At 45.4% G+C, this 21,005-nt stretch overlaps 1 protein-coding gene across 10 annotated transcripts; it reads left to right on the forward strand.

Moving 5' to 3' along the window:
• Positions 1-596: 596 nt before the first annotated feature.
• Positions 597-19,298, forward strand: LOC121594057 (serine/threonine-protein phosphatase 6 regulatory subunit 3). 10 transcript variants are annotated; one of them, XM_041916937.1, is made up of 15 exons: positions 597-781; positions 1,874-1,967; positions 3,938-4,491; positions 4,565-4,644; positions 4,726-5,170; positions 5,246-5,393; positions 7,046-7,190; positions 7,280-7,421; positions 7,515-7,633; positions 7,727-7,907; positions 8,011-8,286; positions 8,389-8,420; positions 8,584-9,006; positions 9,085-9,600; positions 11,148-19,298. In XM_041916937.1, the coding sequence occupies exons 3-15, from the start codon at positions 4,435-4,437 to the stop codon at positions 11,602-11,604; spliced, it is 3,021 nt and encodes a 1,006-aa protein (XP_041772871.1). In that variant the 5' UTR covers positions 597-781; positions 1,874-1,967; positions 3,938-4,434; the 3' UTR covers positions 11,605-19,298. The 10 variants fall into 10 exon arrangements, with proteins under 10 accessions (XP_041772871.1, XP_041772869.1, XP_041772874.1 ...); XM_041916938.1 differs by lacking the exon at positions 597-781 and adding an exon at positions 1,412-1,429; XM_041916935.1 differs by lacking the exon at positions 1,874-1,967.
• Positions 19,299-21,005: the final 1,707 nt, after the last annotated feature.

The following is a 21,005-nucleotide window of genomic DNA, read 5'->3' on the forward strand; positions in this document are numbered from 1 at the left end:
GCTGCCGTATCGATTCTTTGAAGCGACAAACGGGCTGCCAATACACGCAACGTAGAGTTCAATGTTGTACGCATGTGTACTACAAAGGGCTTTGTTACCAGTAAATAAACATCAACATTTAACTGTGAACCGCTAGTCGGGTACCACAGATCGATTTTAATATTTAATCTGTTTCATTTCACACTTCTCAAATTACTTCCAATTACTATTCAATTTATATCTCATTATCGCTCGTTAAAAGCTGAAAGGATCCCGATGGCAATAGCGCTGCACGAAACGACCGAGAACGTCACCTCTGCCGACTGTGCATGTCAAACGCTTTGTTTACGTTTCCGTACTTCCCAGGAAGCAGTTTCATGTAGTGATATTAATTGATGTTATGTATTGAATAGATGTGGTAACATGTTATACTTGCTTGTATCCTTAAATCAATCACTATTTTGTAAAAAAAAACTGGTTAAATATGCCCATTTTTCGTGCTATTAACATTTGAACCCCCCAGCGCCAACCGCACATGGCAGCCGCCCGCGCTGACAGGCGGCTCGATACGAGCGGCTGTCAAACAACTGTCTGCCGGAATCTGCTACCTGGGCGCACACCTCGCGCTCCCACCCTTCCCCACTGACTTTCACCATTTTATTTGCCAACGAAAAAAATAGATCGCCAAGAGTGGAAGTGGACTTGTGCAAAAGAGAATCGCTCTGCGTCGTGTTTCGCGTCCTTTACGGAATTTTACCCGGCCCGGACTACCGGAAACCGAACTTCCACTCCAGTGCAGCAGGTACACCGTCCCTTTTTGCAGTGTTTTTTTTTGCAGGGCTGTGTTGTGGTGTGTTCTCCGTGCGGCCACAATCGCACGGGCTGAGAGCGGAGGCAACAAAAGAAAAGCACAAGAAAAAAGACCCCGAGTGCAACCAACCACCACCGATGTCGAACAATGTACGGCGCCGCAGCAGCAGCAGCACCACCACCAGTGTGACTCATGCGGCGGTCGAGAATGTTGATGTGAAAAATCGCGACAAATTGTCCTCCTGCCTGGTTGCTGGCCACTGAACCAGCGGTTGCATATTAACCTCCGATTTTGCCGTCGTAGCAAGTGAACGTCACAGCGAGACACGAGAGGTTGTGCACCAATGTGCTGTCCGGATGCGATAAGCACAAGTCATCATCCTTGCTTTTTGTTCTGGTCCGGTGCTACTGCTGCTGCTGCATTGAAATGTACGTGTGCCGCCGTGTGTCGATTGCATAGTTATGCTCGTGAAGTGCTCCTGTACCTCCCGGTGCAAAGTCGCATATTGATCGCAGCAGCCGAGGCTGTTGAACTGCTGCTATTCCTTTGCTCCGGCTGGCACTGCCTTTTCTTACACGGAAAGGGACCCCCACCCTTCCCCCTGGGGATCGATTTTCGTACACAGGGGGAAGAACCAAGGTCAGGCCATCGGTTCGGTAACCACCGTCGAGTCCATGTCCACCGTAATCACCCACCCGTCTACACGCATTTCGACTGTATGTGTGCGTGTGTGTATGTGATTTGAGGCACGGAAGAAGAAAAAAAACAACTCCCACGCATCCACCCAGCCCTCCCAACCAAAAAACAAAAAGGGACATAGCAGAAAAAACACTCGCGAGAAGCAACAGGAACGGAACGCAGCATCGGAATTGGCTTCTCTGATATGCTAAAATTACACCCCGGCCACGCGGATCGGGGGCTGATCGGGTGGCACATCACACCCTCCACACACACACACATACACACGTCTGCCATAAATCGGAGAAGAAGCGCGTAGTATTTTTGTGTTGTTTTCTTTTTAAAGTTTACCTTCCCTTCTAACACCCCGCAGTCCTACAACGTTGTCTATTTTCTATTTTCTAGCATCGGCACCACGAACACATCGCTACCGGGTGGTTTCTGTGTGTCGTTCCGACACCTCTTATCACTCGCGTCGGTCGAACGTCGTCACTAGTGCGTAAGTGTGTATGTGTGTGTGTGTACGTGTGCGGTGTGCTGAAACGAGTTGTGCTTTTGTGCTGCTGGGTTTGAGCTGTTCTGCTAGCTGGTCTACCACTGCCGGAAGTGGCAATAGTTTGCTTTTTTGGTGCTTACCCAGTGCATGACGACCGAGTCGACGCCCCCCCTTTTGGAACAAAGCAATCCTTGAAAGGCAAACTAGTGCACACACGAACCCTGTGCGAGCGTCGGGAAGAGAAGTTCTGGGTGTGCAGAAGAATAGGGATTAGCATTCGGCAACAAATCACTGTGTCTGTGTCCTGTGTGTCTAGTTGTGCGTGTGTTCATATCATCTCCGGACAAAAGTGCCGAAAACAAATTAGTTTAGACAACAATTTAGTGTTTCTGCTGGCTGGCTCTGAAGGGTTTCGTGGGGATTGTGTACACGTGCGCGAGATATCTGTGATCTTTGTTCAGGTTAGTCGTGCTATGGTGGCACGAACCCGAGGGCACTAGCAGCAATCATTCAGCTTTTGCTTTAATCTTGTGGTTTCACAATTCTAGCAGACCACTAACCCGTACGCGTACGCTACTTTTCTCCATCGGTCCATCAGCCGTCGCGTCCGTGGGGGAAGGGCGGCCGGTTTTGTTCTGGTTGGCTGAATTGCTTAACAACCGAGCAACAAGCGTGAAACAGCCTACTACTGCTGCTGGTGGGGCCTAACTGGGAGCTGGGAGGAATATTTTTCCTGTAACACAATCCTAGCGCCGGGGAATGCATTTATCTCGGTCCACGGTGTGATTACAACAATGTTGACTGTTTGCCATGCCTTCCAGGCGTTAATTGGATGGATGCGAACTGGTCCATCGATCGCCGCCACACAGAGAATAGATTTCTCAAATATGTTGCCAAATTAAAGCAGCTTAATTAGAGCTTACTTAGAGATGGCACACGCGTTACACACTCTTTGTGTAATGTGGTACTTTTCCTTATCACAACTAATCGACACCCTAATTGTCACACACAGGGCCGCATACTCCTTTCACACACGTTTTCTGCCCCCTCCCAAACCGGGCTGTGTGCGTGTGTGTTGATTGATAAAAATATGAATTGGCCTCTCGTCGTCCCATCCCATTCTTCCTTGACGTCAGTGACAGAACTACGCCGAAGTACGCGAACACAAACAAGCACAAACAATTGTGAGCCCTCCCCCCCCCCCCCCCCTTTTTGCATCCCATTCAGAGTTTTCTCCGCGTAAGTGTGGGAGGGGAGAGTGGAGCGAGAGAACCCAGTTGAAGGAGGAGGCATCGCGTTAAGTTACGTTATCTTTTGTCACGGTCACCTGCATCAATGCTCGGCTGTCAAAAGAGAGAACAGTGTGATCCAGGGGGGGGGGGGGCGTATTTTCCGGCGGTACGGCTATTTTCCATTTAGCGATTGCTGTTTGGGCAATATCAAATCGAAGAACGGGATGAAGATGCCAGCAAAGTATGGCCCATCGCGGCCGCTGCATGCACAACTGAACGGACAAATCAAAATTCTAACGACGCAACTTGGTGCTATCACGCGAGTCATGTAGTGTGACAGTGGACGAGCTGTTCCACTACTACCCCACCCCCTGTGGGAAGAGGCTAATGAATTTGCCTACCCGTCCCGCCAGTGTCGATGGGGTGGATTGTGACGACCTGGGCTGTGCTGGGCCCCGGTCCGGGTGAGGGAGAGAATGGTCTTTGGGTTAAAAATAAAAGATTTGTACCGACTTTCGACAGAGTTCCGTTTTGACTCGGGCCACAATCGATGAGCCGCATTGAGTGGGGCCGGTCGCGCATTCCCTGTGCGGTTTCGTTCGTGTACGTTTGCTGTTTGAGAGCGTGTTTCGGGGCAATTTTCATCGATTTATTTCATTTACTGTATTAGCGGTTCGATTTTAACGATTCCCTATAGCAAAACGAAACTAATATAAGCTCTTTTCTATCGTTTCGTTACAGTGCTGTGTTATCTAGGTCGGCTCGTAGCGCAAAAGGAAGTGTTGCATCCACACTGTACCATGTTAACGAAATCGCACTAGGAAAAGTTGTGTTTCAACCCCGAAACCGTGTACAGCCTCAACGCAAGCTAGCACAACCACCAACCACCGAGCATTAACGCTTCATTTGTCCTTCCACTGTGATTGTGGACACTCCGTGGTGCAAGCCGTGCACGAGAGGCATGCAAGACTAATACAGCGAGCAGAAGGAGTGCACACTTTGTGTCCTTGTGTGTGTGATAAAGACGGTTCCGAACCACCCTCCCCCCCTCCGGGTGCTTGTTGTTGTTGTTCACGCGTTACCCCCCAGCGCGCTGTGCTCTATCACCGTCATACCCCGTAGCACCAGGTACGTACAGTAAGCGGCCGGGAGCTTGCCTTAACTGAATCCCGCAACCTGCAATCGCCGATTGGCCGATTGCCATCTGCTCCGTCAAAATACGATACAAACGAGGCATCATGTTTTGGGACTCGCTCAGTATGCAGTCCGATATCGACGCACTGCTTAGCAAAGAGGTAAGAGCGGGCTGTTGCTGTTGGCCAGGGGGAAGTTGTTAATGCTATGCTTTATTTCCCCTCCACTTACCAGGGTGTAACCCTTGCCGAGGTGCTGGACTACGAAAACGTTCTACAAGAATGTAAAAGCCAGAATCCCAAGCTGATACAATAGTGAGTAGGAGCACTGAGCCCTTCTGTTCCTGAGCACGAATGACATTGTTTGTTTTTCTTCCCCTCCCATCCTGTCCGCAGCTTAAATCGCACCGAAAACTTCGATGCGCTGATCGATCTCATCATACAGGAGCCGGCCGCCGATTTGGACGACAATATACGCTTCATGCATTCCAACATGGCGTGCGAAATACTGACCAGCGATGTGCCGTCCTTCAAAACGCACCTCGTCGAGAACCAGAACTTCCTGAACAAGCTGTACAGCTTCCTGGTGAAGGAGCCGCCGCTCAACCCGCTGCTGACCTCGTTCTTCTGCAAAACGTTCGGCATGCTGATCGCGAAGCAGAACGAGCAGGACTACTTCTCCTACAAATCTGTGTGCCTGCAAGTATTAGAGTTTATCAAGTCGAAGAAAGGTTTCCTGCCGTCGATGCTGAAGCACTTTGGCAACCAGGTCGTCAGCGATCTGCTGCTCTCCCACATCACCGACATCGAGGATGCCGAGCTCAAGTCCGAACTGTTGGAGGTATGAGGCGGCAAATGCGCTGTGTGTGTGTGTGCTTGGTGCTAATGATTTTGTCCAATTTTGCCCTCCCAACAGTGGCTGAACGAGCAGAAGCTGGTGGCCGAAATCATTGCCTTACTCAAGCAGCCGGGCCAGGACCAGAAGCATTACAATGCTTCCCAGTTCCTCATCGAGCTCATCAAGATCAGCCGGTGTAAGCGCCAGAACGAGCAGCAGGACAAAGGTGTGTATGCAATGACAATAATGGATGTGTGAACATCCCCTTTCGTGTGTTTGCTCCAGAAGTGAACGTTGATTTTTGCAAATTTTGAAACGTTTGCCTAAAGACTTGTTTTCCCCCTTAGGTTTGGGTTTGTTTCTAATTTTTGTGTTCCATTCCATTTCATTGTGTGATTCATATACCACCCTCCCTTTGCGAATCACGTCAAACAAACCCACATAGCATTGTTTTATGCTTGTGCTTGTGGCATATTTTGATTTACTTAGCTTTGGCATTTAAAAAGAATACGTTTTCTTACAGACAAAGCAGCTTGGTTAGGCTTGTCTATTTTTTTTGTTATTTTCCTTTAATATTATTTTTCAATTATTCGCTTTCCCATAAACAACACGCACCTACACTACTACACAATTGCATTTCTTTTAAAACTTCACTGTTTTCTTTCTTTTTCTCTCTCTCTCTCTCTCTCTTCTCCCACTGTCTTTCGCACACGAAACTTCCCCCACGCGCGGTTTGTTGTTAAACTAAACCAAACCCTCCCGCCCGCCGCCCCGAAAAATCAAATCCAAAAATGCCACAACAACACAACAATAATGCACACACCTCCGCCCCCACCCACCACCAATCGTCCCATCTCTTCAATGGTGAATGATGCGCTTGATGCATCCGCACTGCGTGCTGTAACCTAACCGACCGAAAATAACTGTATGAAACCCCCAAAATTGCGTGTATGTGTGTGTGTGTTCTTTCATCGGCATTTACCTGTTGCCTTAGAAGGGACGTTCCGACTGCAAAGTACTTGTAAGCGGATCGACAATCTGAAATCCAAAATTCTCCCTAACGAACTGAAAACGATTTTCAACTTCAACCTAAGCAGTACCATTCCATCGATTCTGGGCAAGATTTCGTCTCGCTTTCAAGGTAATATACAATGTACCACAACCCACCCCGTACACACTCACACACACACACAGTCAACCCTCCAGTTTCCGTTTCGTTTTTTTTTTTGTTTTTTTTTGTTCTTTTTCTGCATCGTTTGGTCGAATTGTTGCAACATATTTTGCCGATTTCGGCCGATTCCTTGGCACACAACACACAAACACACACAATTCCCTAGTTACTTTAAACTTTGAACCAGCAGCGCACGGCCTTTACATGTGTGTGAGGAGTGTGTATTAGCTAACACAGGTGGTTTTTTGAGTTTGATTTCTTACATTTTATTTGGACTGTTTGGACCATTTTGCACACACAATCGCGCTGTACTCGCAAAGATGTTCCTTATCCTTCTTCAGGTTGTTTCGCTTTTCTTTGTTGCGTTTATGTTTTTGTTTTGTTTTTTGTTTGTTTTGTGTGTTTGTTGTTTTAGGTTCAGTCTTATTTTCCCTTCGTCCTGCTCGTTGCTGACTTCAATTCATTTTTATTTCACTCGTACACTTGCATCATTGCCACGAAAATCCCACAGAAGATCTTTAAACAGCACTCGTTTGTTGCCATATCCTGTCGTGCGTTGCACGTTTGAAAGTTCTTCTGATTGGATTTTACCTACACAACACCATCTGCGGATGATCGTTCTTCCCTGTTTTCCCTGCCCTCCATGCCGTGAAACGCGCACTAAACGGTTATGTTACTTTATTTTCTTTCTTAAACTTATTTTCCAGTTACCTCGGACCCGATTCTAGACACACTGGAAAGTGAAGAAACAACGAAACAGCTGCTCGACATCATTCTCGAAGCAAATGGCGAAGAAAGTGCAATCATTGCCGGAATTCAAATCATCTTAAGACTGCTAGAAAACACGATAATGTGAGTACCAAGGGGCCCTCACGGGCTGCTTGGGAACGCAGTTCTTATACCGTTTTTTTTTTTTTTTATTTAACCTAATCCCGCTACAGCCAGGAACCGGTCTCGGATACGGCACTGCAAATTGTGATCGATGCGGAGAAGGAGCACCACGATCTGGTCGTGGCGCATCTGGCCAGCGTTATCAAGCTGCGCGTTGCCGACCTTGTCGCGATCCTCAAGAACCCGCCTGCGGTAAGCACTACTCCTACCCCCTTCCACCTTCTCCCCACCCTGCTAGGCTCGGTATATTGATATTGTGTGTGTATGTGTGTTCGATTACCACAGAAACCGGACATAGTTACCACCTTCGGCACACTGTCACCACCGCTGGGCAACGTGAGACTTCAGATTTGCTATCTATTTACAGTATTAATAGAGACGGAAAACAAAGAACTTATTGCCGCGTAAGTCGCCCTTGTGGAACGGGCCACAATTCTGGTTCTCTTGCACTAAACCACACACTCACTCTCGCTTTCGCTCCCGTTCTCAATTTGCAGGATTTGTGAAACGGACTATTTCGACACCTTGCTCAACCTCTTCGAGCAATACATTTGGAACAACTTCCTTCACGGGCGTGTTAAAGTTTGCATCAACTATGCCGTCGCGTCGTTCGACCAGGGCGACGGCAGCAGCGGCGAGGGTGATAACAAACTCGCCATCTCGAGCCTGCAGCGATATGTAAGTGGTGTGGAGCGGATGGTATTGATTTGCGGTTAAATGGCTTACCTTTCCTTTCACGAATTTCGGTTTTTGTCCCATTTTTTCCCCGTTGGCCGGCCAGATCATAACGGATTTTCAGCTGGCACCGAAACTGTTGAAACTATTTGTAGATGCCGTAACACCCAACGAAAGCTTGTGCGTTAAACAATTAGGGTATACGGGCCATCTCATCGAGATGTGCGATACGCTTATGACCTCCGTAAACCTTTCGAAGGAATTCCGCGGTATGGTACACGCGACGCTTACGGATGAGGAGCAGATGTCGAATTGGACTTGTTATATGGAATCCGATGATAGTCAGTTGTTAAATCGCCTAGGCAGGCAGAAGAAGTTTTTGGTAAGTCTGCAACCGCTCGTAAAAACGATGCGATGTGCGTGTGTTGACTAATTGAGTAATGCCACATGTTGTTTCAATCCACCCGACGACATCCCCCGACAGGCTGGTCAGGATCCGTATCGTATCTGCTCACTGTAAGTATTATCTTGCGCCCCTTCCATAAGCTTTTGGAGCTGCCTGGTTGGGAGGAGGAACTTTGCGCGACTCCTGAACCCTCATCGTCCATTAAGAGTATCCTTTTTCTTCGCTTCCTTTTTTTATTTCGTTGCGGCCCATTTGCGCGTTGCGAACCGGCAGAGAGCGAGAACCGCTGGGCGAGATGATGCCGTTCGATACTCCGCCAAGCAAGGTGGAAATGGACCAGCTGCTGGAATGCATCAACAATGCGTTCAACAATTTTGACTTCGCGGACGAGCTAAACGCATCGGAGGGCACCTCGGACCGGTGGGACGATTTTGGCGACTCGGCCGCCCAGATCCTGACCCTGCCGAACAGCCGGCCCCCAACCAACCTGGACAGCCTTGCCGGGGACGATCCGTTCGGCATGCAGAGCGCCATGTTCGGCGAGCGGGCAAAGACGCACGACGACGACGATGGCGACGATGGCGAGGATGGCGATCCGTTTGCACCGTTACAGTCGGCGACCGGTGGTGGTGCGCAGGACAACGACGACGACCACCACGCCTCCAAACATATGCTGCTGGGCGACGACGGTTTGCTGTGAGTTGCACCGACGACGACACACTTGTGGGTTGCCCCCTTTACTTACTGATCGCTTTTCATCCCCTTCCCTTTCAGTGGCCAGAAGTCGGACTTTGATTTCGGCGCGCTGGCATCGTCCGGGCTGGTCGACAGCGAGAGCAACAGTGACGTGCCGCTGACCGGTGGCATGAATCACAACATTTTGAAGTTTCTGCAGGCGGTCAACGAAACGGGCCCACCGTCGGCGGCCCTGCTCGAGGACAACTTTGCCGATTTCGAGTCGGCGCTCGGTGCGGTGGGCAATGCCGCAATGACAACTACTGCCGCCGCCAGCAGCAATCCATCCTTCGGTGGCCTTTCCCTGTCCGCAGCGACGTCCGGCGACGGTACGATGCTCGATCCGGCCGGCGCTGCTGCAGCGTTCGATGCGGCCAGTGCGCTGTTCGACTTTGAAAATGCAGACATCTTTAACGCGAACTCGATACCGCCAACCGTGGACCTAGCCACGCCCAGTGGGGGAGAGGTCGGAAAAGTGCCCGAAAGCGTACAACAGGACCCATTCCTGGAGGCGGCAGAAAAATCAACCGATGCAAAGGACGCACAGGAAGTGAGGTAAGCATAATACAGGGTTTGCGAATCATACAATGGAACCGGTTAGTTGAATCGTGCAAGCACACTGTGTAAGTTTGCAATGTTATTGTCGCGGTTGTTAAAAATTGTTAAAAATTGTCAACACAGTGTAACACTTTTTGGCGACACTTTCTATCTCTCAAACCGTCCTTATTTTAGCACGAATGTATGGCTTACTTCAATTGTAATGTCGCGAAGCGCGAGCATTGCCTTTCTGTGAAAAAATCACAAACCCGCGATAATCTCGGTTGCCTCTGATTTTGTTCTAAAACTTAGAAGTTGTTTTAGAACAAAGAGCTCGCAGAAATTTTGTCGCGGTACAAAAGTTGGTCGTCTAGAAGTAGTGTAAGGCAAATGTTCTTCAAGCCGCATATGCGATTTCGTAGCCGAAATTCTCAATGCTGAATGTTTGGATCCAAGTCTATAAACGATTCTAAACAACCAAACACTTTTCAGGGCCAATTGTACATTTTGTGCTCAAAACTTAGTTTAACTATACATTTCTTTCTCATGAACGTGGCATCGAGTAGTTTTTTTCAGTATTTCATCGCTTAAAAATGACCACAATTTGAAATCTGGTCTCTCTTGACCCTCTTGATTTCGTCGCACATGATTTCGTCGTAATTTCGGGCACTGATCTTGTTGTAAATGATAATTTCACGATAATTCTATCTTTTCTTGATATTCATCAACTTTTTTAAGTACTATATTACAAACAAACGATGTTAAAATGACCGAAAATGGTTTCCAATCACTGCATGCACAACAACTAAAACCACAATGCATGCTGCGATGAAACTATAGAAACTTTTTCATCCAGCTGTCAAAACTTTCCCACACTTTTTGATCAAATGTTCTGGACGACTCGACCTCTGTATTATATAGACTTTGGTTTGGATGACAATTCACAAAAATATTGGTCAAAGGATGCCATGTTTTTTCCGCGGTTTCTGGGATACTGCATAGCATCACCTTCATTAGTTTTCCTCAACATGAATATCTCTCTAAACTAACGGTCCCTTGAAGATTCACCTCAGAGAGATTTCACTGTATACATTTAAGTAAGTAAGCAACCGAATAGGGGAATTTTACTAGCATACTTGTGGAGCTGTCATCAGACTGTGGGTGCCGCTGTAAACTTCTTAAAACATTTTAGTTGATTTTACTGATTTATAATGTTTCATAATGACTCCGCGCCAGGATTTATTCAGGTTATCATGTATCCATCTGTTTTCACGAGAATCTCTAGAAATGATGTTTTTTTTATAGAAATCACCCACAGTATGCTTGCAAAATTCCCCTTTTCGGTTGCAACACTCCATTACAAAATTGCAAACTTCCAGAGTATGCTTGCAGGATTTATTTAATAGATTGCAACATTCGCTTTACTGGTTGAACTATTCCTTGATTCGATATGATATGATTGATATGGTTGATATGATTCGAAACCCTGTAATGGCGAGGTGTGCGTGTAGTATTAGATTGAAAGGAATGTAATGTTTTTCTTTTCTCTCTATTCGCTCTCCTAGTGACAGCAACGTGAATGGTAAAGTAGTCGATAGCACACAAACAGTAGCCGATGTGCCGACCGCTGTATCTTCCGATAATGAAACCATGGCAGCCGCGGACAGTGCCGTCGAACGAAAGGAAGCTGGTGGTAGCACAGAGGAGAAAGCAGTTAGTCCAGCCACTTGCACCGACGTCGAAAAGTCCGAAGCGGCAAATGGAGATGAAAGCACTAGCAGCAGCAGCAGCAGCAGCAGCATGACCCCGAAGGAGGAGGCAAGCAACAGTGCTGCAAGCTCCTCGACCGCAGCAGCAGCAGCGCCTGCACCAGCAACAGTGCCAGAATCCGCACCAGCATCGGTAGAGGAGACTGCCGCCAGCACGGCAGCACCCGCCGTTGAGGCGACAGCAGCTACCAGCGACAGCAGCAGCAGCTCCGCGGCCGATGCGAGCGATACAAGCGGCTCAACGGATAATTGAGGGTGTCCGCCGCCGTGTCGTTGCCAACGGGATCCCCCACCATCGCCACACCGACGCCAAACGCACGCGCACCAGACCGAAACGGCCGCCCAGCCAAAGCAGCGTCATCGACGCCGCCGTCAGAGACGGCGACAACCTGTACAGCATGCTGCTGCTGCACCGAACCTAAACGGTACTACTACTACCGTGCACTGCTAATCCACATAATCACAGCGACACACACACACACTGGAGAAGATCCGAGCATGACGACGATATGTGTGCGTGTGTGTGTGTGTGTGTGCGCGCACGTGTTTGTTTGCACATCGACGAATTGCATCTTTCCCGGTAGATGAGAGGAGAAAAATGCGCGATTTGGGAGGTTTGTTTATATGGTATGGTATAAGAGCTTATATGATAATCATGTGTGTTTTAAAGTATCACATGCATCCAGGAGATAGTCATTTGTGCGAGGGCGACCATACACGAGTTAGACAAGCAAAGCCTAGAGCATATTGACGCGCATTGCGTGTCTCACACAGCAATTGCAAAGCGGTTTGCAATTTTTGCAGCAAAAGCATTTCGAGGAAAGGCGGGAGAAAGAAAGAGATAATCAGATAATGTTCTACACAAGAATTTAGCAATCTTACTACTTTCAGGGTTTTTTTTTTCGTTTGGTTGGAAGCTTCCGCCATCTCAAACTTTAAATAATCAAGTGTTTTCTGTATAGGTTCTTTTTTTTGTAGTTTTGGAAATGTTTTACGTTCCGTGATCATCAGTCATGCCTTAAGTAAATGTGATCCATTATATGGTACCGTAATAGTAAACCGAGAAGAAAAGAAACTAAACAAAAAACACACCCAAAACTCTAAACGTTACCTCACGTTAGTGCAACATGCTCTTTTACCCTCGCTTCGGTAGAAAAGAAATACCCTCCAGCAAACAAGCCCCATGCGTGGACGGACCAACGGTTCCCACATCGCCCCACACACTGGACCCGACCACAACGACTTGCCGTAGTTCTTGCCACGTGCTGCCGCAGTAACGCGCGCGCACCATTTTTGCAAATTCAAGCACATACACACATAGACACTTGCCTAAGAAGTAGCTCCTATTTTGCCACCGTAATGAAAATGATCATAACCACCTTTGTGTGTGTTAGTGTGTGTGTGTTTCACTATAGAAACTCGAGCAATAATCAGTTCAAAGAAGGAAACAAAAAGTGAGCTTAAAAACCGATTGATTTGTGTAAGACGTTTGATTACATCGAGACATACCCTCCTCACATACACACACACACACACACTCATACTAGCTTACCTACTAGCTTGCAGCGTAATGTATGTTGCGAGGGAAGAGAGAGAGAGAGAGAGAAAACAACAACAACCTAATACGACAATTTAAGTGCTGCAGAGCACACACAGACAGCACAGACAGGGGGTGAAGCACAAATATCTCTTTTACACGTTTCACGCAGTGTTCGTACGATAGCTAAATTACAACAAGAAGGCAATGGCGCAAAAACCACGTACACCCGCTGCTGCTGTACTTCCAAAGCGACTGCTGATCTTAATTCAATCCCCCGTAATGGCAAGCGAGGAGTAGAAAGTGCGAGCCAAGAGGGAAGAGCGCGGGGGGTTATACGATTGTAGTAACAGCTCCTCCGGCAAGGGAGCGTGGCAAAAGTCGATTAGTAATACTGTGACACGGTTAGCATAAAAAAGTTATCAAATTGTGCTGTGAAACTATAGTAAAAATTTGCTTTTCAACTAATTCATATGGGCTGGTGGTAGTAGTAGGATGTGCGAGAAAATGTTTGCAAGGAATTACTCATACATACACACACACACAAAACCCCAAACAAAAATAACAGTTTATTGTTTTGAATTGCGATTGCAATTTGAAAAAAAAACGTCTTTTGATAATGACGAAACGGTTACGATCGGGACACACGTTTTAAAATCAAGCAGGTGTAGTGTAGCAGTGTTTGTTAATTCAATGCGGTAAATTAAATTGAAATCATACGGAACATAAACAAACTTCGCATCAATTCATCGACCGACCTGTCCCCCTGCATTGTTTCAGTTAGTTCGTCGATAAAATGCCTTGTTTGTCTGGTACGGTTTGCGTCGGTGGCGGTGTAGTGAGGGTGTACCGATAACGATGGCTCAACACGTGTGTTAGCAGCAGCGGTAACAAAAAGAAGAGAGAAAGAGAGAGAGAGAGAGAGAGAGAAAGCAATCAAAAAAACAATGTACGCAAACCAAAACTAAAACTATTGATGTCATATCAACACAAACAAAAAAGGGAAAACAAACAAACGATAGTTACTCAAGGATGTAACATATTATTGTAAGTAAGGTATAGATAGAGACTGGGGAAAAGGTAGAGAAACCCTCTCACATGTAGTAATAGCTTGAACGCGCGTGTGTGTGTGTGTTTGTGTTTTTAGGTATAGGAAACACACCAGTAACATGTCTTGTCTTATTAGCAAAGAATGGGTCTAAAAATGAAATTGTTTTCATCAACAGGGATTGCTTTTTTTTCGTTGCCTCTGTTGTTGGTTTTCCTTTTGTCGCAAATCATAATGAGCGTACAATTAAAAAGGATAAAAGGAAAAGCTGTAGAAAAAGCAACTTTCGCGTTCGGGAAAGTTCTTTATTGTGCTTAATTGAATGGCACATACCCACTCACGCACAGATGCAGGTGATTATTTAAGAAAACACTTGCAAGTAATTACATACCACGCACTACTGTTCCCCCCTCATACCGTCGTGTGGTGTGGTGTAGGTAGTCCGTCGCCCATATCATTATGCTCATTATGGTCGATCGTTACCGTACCCTGCATACAATAGAAAGCGACAATAATAAGGTGCTGCTGCCTCTACGTCTGGCAGATTGGCTGTCCTGTTTTCTGCTTTTGCACCATTTTCCCGCCCAATCTGCCCACCCCACGATGGAGCTTTGTTAACCACTTTTGTTGTAGCAGTCTGTTAAGTTTGATTATGTTTTCTGTTCGTTGTATGTATCGGATAAATCAAAGGAAGCACACAATTGCACTAAAACTAAATGTATAAAACCCCTGCTGCTGCTGCTGCTGCTGCTACTACTACTACTCTACTACTCTAGACGCTCACACACAGTAAGATGCAAGCGGAACGCGCTTTAATCGTACACGTCCATAATTCGGGTTGTGGCTTGGTTTAGCTGTAGCCACGTTTAGCCACGTATTTCCAACGAAGGTAGACGCATTATAGCAATACAAACAGGAGAATGTGCGACTGTACGTTGGATTGTCCAGTTTGTGCGGCGCAAAAGATTGAGTTTAGATTGAGTTTAGAGTAAAGCAGAGAAGAAAAACATAGCAATCGAACGTTTTGGATCTGTCTTTCATTTTCGCTATAACTAAAGCAAGAAACGGTTAGAAACGGAAAGCACGGGAAGAAGATATCAACCGCGAAACGAACTATAGAACAAAATTCGTCCAGTCATATAGAGATTTTACAATATTATTATTACTAGTACTTCAATTGTTGCAAATCGTATCGTAGCCGCGAACGCCGAGAAGGCCACCACCATTCTCGCATATCTCCCCATAATCTCGTTCCTCACGTTGATCACGGGGAAAGAGAAGCAGCAGAATGCAGTAGTGTGGCCCATTTGATGGTGGCGTAACGGCGTAGTGTGTTCATGATTTTTACCCTTCATTTGTCAAACCAAGTGCCCCGATTGCGAAGCAAAGGAAAGTCAAACCAAAATGGTAGCTACTATCAATTAACGAGAACCGGAAAAACATAAGCAAAAAAGAGAAAGAGAAGAAAATAATGTGAACTGCGAGCGTCACACAAATGGCTGGTATAATAGTGTAAATTGTAACAGGCTCCTTTAGCTCTAGTTGTAGCTCGCCCAAGATCGGTCCCCCCCCAGGAATATATAAAAGTAATTAATGGTGTTAATAGAAAGAACTACTTGGCCTCCTCTGGTGTGTGAGTGTGTGTGTGTGTGTACGTGTCTGTGTGCGTCAAAGAAGCAAAAGCAAGTAAATGAACAAGGAAAAAGTACATATATACACTTATATACAGATATATATTAAAGTGAACTATTGATATTTACATTATGAAAAATGGAGAAGAAGCAGAAGAAGAAGAAGAAGAAGCAAACAGTACTGGGTCTTCCGAGGGAACATCATTTCGCACACACTCACACGCAAAAGTCTGTGTCTTTTAAGCTGGTATAACATAAACACATAAAAAAACAAAAACAAAAGGAAACAATTGTTGCAAAGACATACCGTTTAACCGTAGAGAGTGCACGTGTACGGACGGACACCGCTTTCGAAAGGGGTTGAGAATGCACGCAATAATACGCTATTACTCCCTTTTCAATTCTCTCCTTGGTGGTACCGTGTATTATTAACTGTCTTAGACTATGTCTGTGTGTGTGTGTGTGTGGGTGGGTGGTGCGAGCGTGTGTGTGTGTGTGTGTGTATAGATAAGATTAAGCAAATTCCAAGTCGCGAAAATATCTCATTCCTAAATGGCGGCATTTGGAGTTGGTAGTTGCTGCTGCATGGACACAATTTGCTGACGCAAAGGAGGACCAAACACGTGCTCGTTTCGATTTTCCCTTTATGCTACTAGCACCACCACAACCACCACTACTACCACTACTACTATTATTACTACTTTTGACTGCAGCAACAGCAGCACACCGGTTTTGCAGACAAAACACACACCAAAACATTCTCACGAACCAAACGTACAAAACTTGGGGACAGAACCATACATTCACACTTGCCCACATTCATTCACGAACGACACATTCAGGCAAGGCATTGCACCGAAATGCGGACACTAATTGTATATGCTTTCAACTTAGTACTAGCATGTACAAAGCGTATCATATTGATGAGGATATAATCACACATACACACACTCGCCAACCCACCCATCCACACTCGCAGAAACACCTCAACCGAGGAAGAAACTTAACTGAAAATTCAACGAGAAAATGCCAATGAAGAAACAAAACAAACAAAAACATGCCACAAGTTTAGACGCTTTAGGTGGTTTTTTTACACGATTGTTCCTAATTGTATGTGTGGCCTGACTCCATCCACCCCCCCCCCCCCAAAACGCAACAGACTGCTCCCTGCATATGTGTAATCCACGGAATGCTATTGCACTCGTTGGTGCGGTGGCGGCGACGACGACTGCGGCAATGTTGGAGCGCATTTGAATCTTTCTCTACCCTGTGCCAGTAAACGTACTGAAAACGTGCAATTTTGTCTTATGCTGTTTATCTCCCGCTACCACTGTTGTATGCATATCTCGCCAACTTCACACACCGTTTGGCCACCAACCATGGGTTTGTTGAATGCATTTGCTAGCCCACCCAACACCCATCTTCCTCAGCCAACGCAGAACAAATTGCTCAAAGTGTGTGCGTGTGTGTGCGCAATTTTGTCTCGTTTTGTTTTTAGAACACGAGTTTCAGCCGCGTTTCACGGTGCTGTCCCTCCAAAAACAGGGTTGAAGAAAAGTGCTAAAGCCTAGTTGTGTGAGTGTAAAGAATGCATTAGATATACTATTATAATGAAAGAAAGAAGAAAAAAAGCTGGATAGAAAGTGTGTGTTTTGTGTGCGTGTGTGTGTATATGCTAAAAGAAGATACACAAAAGGATAGTGAATGTGTAAAGTGAAGGAAAGAAAACCAAAACAGCACGGTGTTCCAATCGGGATAGCAGAAGGATAAATATGAAAAGAGCTTGTTTGTTTTGTTTGGGAAATGACTAGAAGGCAAGCGTTGAAACACGTTGAAAACTGTGCTAAAATAAGCCTTATACCAAATTGCTTACCCATTTATTTCTCTATTGTGTTTGTTCGACAAAGAACGCAAAAGAAAAGTCTTTTAAAGAAAAAAAAACCCCCCAAGAGACTTGTAAGAAATACTAAAAAACATTGGAAAACAGGAGCAAAAGAAGCAAAGCAGAATGCAAACCTCGAAAAAGAGTTTCTTTTTGGTAGCGCACAACGTAACACATAACATAATTCATCAATGCACGAAAGTGATCGAGAACGTATCGTAATAATAAAAAATAGAGAAACAGAGAAGATAAGAAAAAAACACGAAAAAACACAAGCAACAAAAAAAAACACACAAACACACACACACCTAAAGTTACTGGAAAATAATAGCAAACGAAGAGAAGCAATATTTGCAATCTGAACAATGAAGATAAAAAATAGTAAAAAGTAATACTACTAGCCAGAATGATAAGCGAAACATATTAGCAAAGGATAGGTGGAAGAACAGAAAGCGCGAAAGTGAAGGTGAGTATAGAAAAGTAAAATATTACACCCAAGAAAGAAAATGCAAAAATAAAACAAACAAAAAAAGAAGAAACAAACAAAAAACCTAACTTACACACCATTTTACACTCAAGAAGGAAACTCCCGATGGAAACTGAAACCAACCAAGAGACAATGATTAAAACAAGCAAAGTAGATAAAAAAAAACAAACAAACAAGTAAACGTAAACACAGACACACTCTCACACCCATACCGATAAAAGAAAAGACAATGAAACAATGTATGATAAAAAAAAGAAACGCAAAGTAAGAAGCAGAAGGAACGGGGACTCGAAATCATTTTCTGTTTTGATAGAAGAAAGCGAACACTCCGAAGAGAGAAGCAAACAAGAGAAGGAGGGGGAAAAACATGTGTTTAGAAAATCATAATTGTGCTCATTGGATGATGCGTTTTCCTCCCAAATACCCATGGGTGCCTGTTGCAGAGAGAGAGACAGAGTGAAAGAGAGTACGAGAGGGAGAGCGTAATTTGTGTAAGGGGAGCGAAAGAATGAATTAGAACAAGCGAGATGAAGAAGTGTGGTGGATGTGTGGAAGAAAAAAAACCAGAAAAAAAGGAATCTGTGGTGGTACCGGTGCCTCTTTGTTGTGTAGAACCGCTGGGGGAATTAGAGTGGGAGTGTTTTCCTTCATTTCTTTTTTTATATAAATATAATAAACAGACTTTGGTAACACAAGAAGATGTATGTTAGTTGGCAGCGTGTGTGTGTGTGTGTGTGAGGATGAATGTGTGAGTCTCTCTGTATGTGTATGCTCCATGTGTATCCTTTCCAAGAAGGCAGTGAAACGTAAAGGAACTTAGGACGAAGAGTTGCCAAAGGGGCGCTAAGTGTTGTGATCGGTCGATCGCAATTTGCATCACCCTTCGATCCAGTATCTCCACTACGAGAAGACCTTAACAAACACCGTCCTGTCATGAGGCGGCAACCACGACAAGAACACTCCCATCTTGAAAGTGAAACGAGCGACACAAACCTAAGTGCTTTTCGTTAAACTATTACACTATGCAGCAGACAAGAAGGCTGAAGGTAGTGTTTGAGTGAAGATATGCGCGTGTTCAAGTCTGTGCGATGTGTGTGTGTGTGTTTGAGGTTACAGGGGTATGTTAGTTTTTTAGTACTATTTTCTTACACTATTTTTTGGCATTACTTTGTACGTAAGCGATGAGCGAGGATCGACGAAGAACGGACGAAGAACTGGCAGGGAAGGGTGGGAAAGGGAAAACAATGCAGGAAAAATAAATTACACGGTGAGGAAGAAATTTGCTTTGGAAATGTTTGTCTAAAAAAGCAAGAAGAAGAAGAAGAAGAAGAAATAAAACGACAAATATAAACAGAACAGAAATAGTATCTATTAAACGGTGGCACCCACCCTTTGGGTTGGTGTCTGTCTGATTGTACCTTCCATTCCATCCCAAATCCCAAACTATTGGACATCCTGAGATACGGGATATGTAGGTTCTTACTTCCACTTACATTTGGTTTAGTAGATCGTGCTGTCTTAATCATGTACCCTTTGCTCAGATAACTCAGGACACACAGGGCACAGGATCGTGTGTCGTATCAAAGCTCGATCTGTTTCCTATTTTTTGCATTCTTCACATCTCCTAAATCTCTTGGAATTTTTGGAGTCAATTGTTGCTACGATACCGCTGAACAAAGTGTCCCTAAGCCACCGTCTATCAGTTTTTCGACGCTAGAAAACGTATCCTATATTACAGTACTCATCCCGAAGCTCAAAATTTCCGCCGTACACTAATACAAAATCGTTAAGGAAATAGAAACGACAAGTACATTATCTTCGCAGAATGATCATTTTCCAATTTCAGGATTATGTTCATATCTCTGAAGCAACATAGTGACTAAAAACCAGCTTCATGGCCATCCAATATGATGGCTCTTGACCTCTTGGGCACGCTCGGAACAACAGCTGCCGTGGGAAGTACGCAGTAAGCAGCATTAACACATACCATGACAGAGACTGGTAATAAGTGCAATCAGCAATCATCAAGTGAATAATAAGAAGGGTGGCTCGGAAGGACATCGTTATCTTATGGCATTTTACACTCCCATTTAAAGGGGCCTCACCCATCATCAAGAAGACCGCGATCGATGACCAGATGATAGCGATGTTAAGCAAACTTAACGTTCCGAATAATACAAAAGCATCATTACCTAAAAAAGTCACTAAAAGTCGTAGAATTTGGTCGAAGAGATCTGAAGACATGTTATCCGTTAACCTTCAAGATTTATCATCTTTACATGTCTGCTGTTTACATTTTCCATACATTCAGCAAAACAAGCTTTTACACTCATAAAATCACGTTACACCCATTCTTCTTCCCTCGCCCCACCAAACTCCCCCTCCGTACCCCCGAGGTGTACTAGCGTGTTTGTGCGGTATACGATCACCTTCAATTTCGCGATCATCCAACACGTTACAACGGCCCCCAGCCAACCAACCAACCAACAAACGAAACCGGTTTCGTCTATTCGGGGCCACCACGCTTCAAGTCGGAAGAGCATGGCATCGACGATCCCGGAAACCATCGCGCAACGCATTGGCGAAACAAAACAAAAAAGATCCACCAGGAAGATCCTATCCACGCGAAGATGATACTAAGTGAAGCGCCTCCCAGCTGGACGTGTGTGCGCGCGCCGTCAGTCGACCAGACCGTTCGTATAGATTTCGAGTCTTCCAGCCGATGGGGCACAGGGGTATTTTGTGTGCTTTATTTTGCGGTAAGATGAGACGAATTCATTACCAGCAGGGGTAGGCCCGTACGGATGAGATCATACTCGTTGGCAACGTGCGTTGTTTTACATGCCCGTTTTCGTTGCAATCAAGCGTGCCGAATGTGTTGGAAAGTCACTGGGAGTGAACATTGAACCGCTCCTTCCAAGGTGGCGTTGCGGGTAAATCGATCGGCAGGGTGGATTCAGACCGCTGACAACCCGTTTTAACAACAATGACTGCTATGATGATCGATCAATTTACTGATCTTTTTTTTTTTTGTTCCACAAATTGCGAGCAGTGTCTAACAACTGGAAC

Source organism: Anopheles merus, chromosome 2L, assembly GCF_017562075.2.
Source record: "Anopheles merus strain MAF chromosome 2L, AmerM5.1, whole genome shotgun sequence".
NCBI classification, from domain to species: domain Eukaryota; kingdom Metazoa; phylum Arthropoda; class Insecta; order Diptera; family Culicidae; genus Anopheles; species Anopheles merus.

Excerpts from the sequence above, each read along its gene's own strand:
- LOC121594057 (XM_041916937.1), top strand. The coding sequence starts at position 4,435 with ATGTTTTGGGACTCGCTCAGTATGCAGTCCGATATCGACGCACTGCTT. Across the intron at positions 4,645-4,725 it reads AATCCCAAGCTGATACAATA|CTTAAATCGCACCGAAAACT; the intron begins GTGAGTAGGAGC and ends TCCTGTCCGCAG. Across the intron at positions 5,394-7,045 it reads GAACGAGCAGCAGGACAAAG|TTACCTCGGACCCGATTCTA; the intron begins GTGTGTATGCAA and ends CTTATTTTCCAG.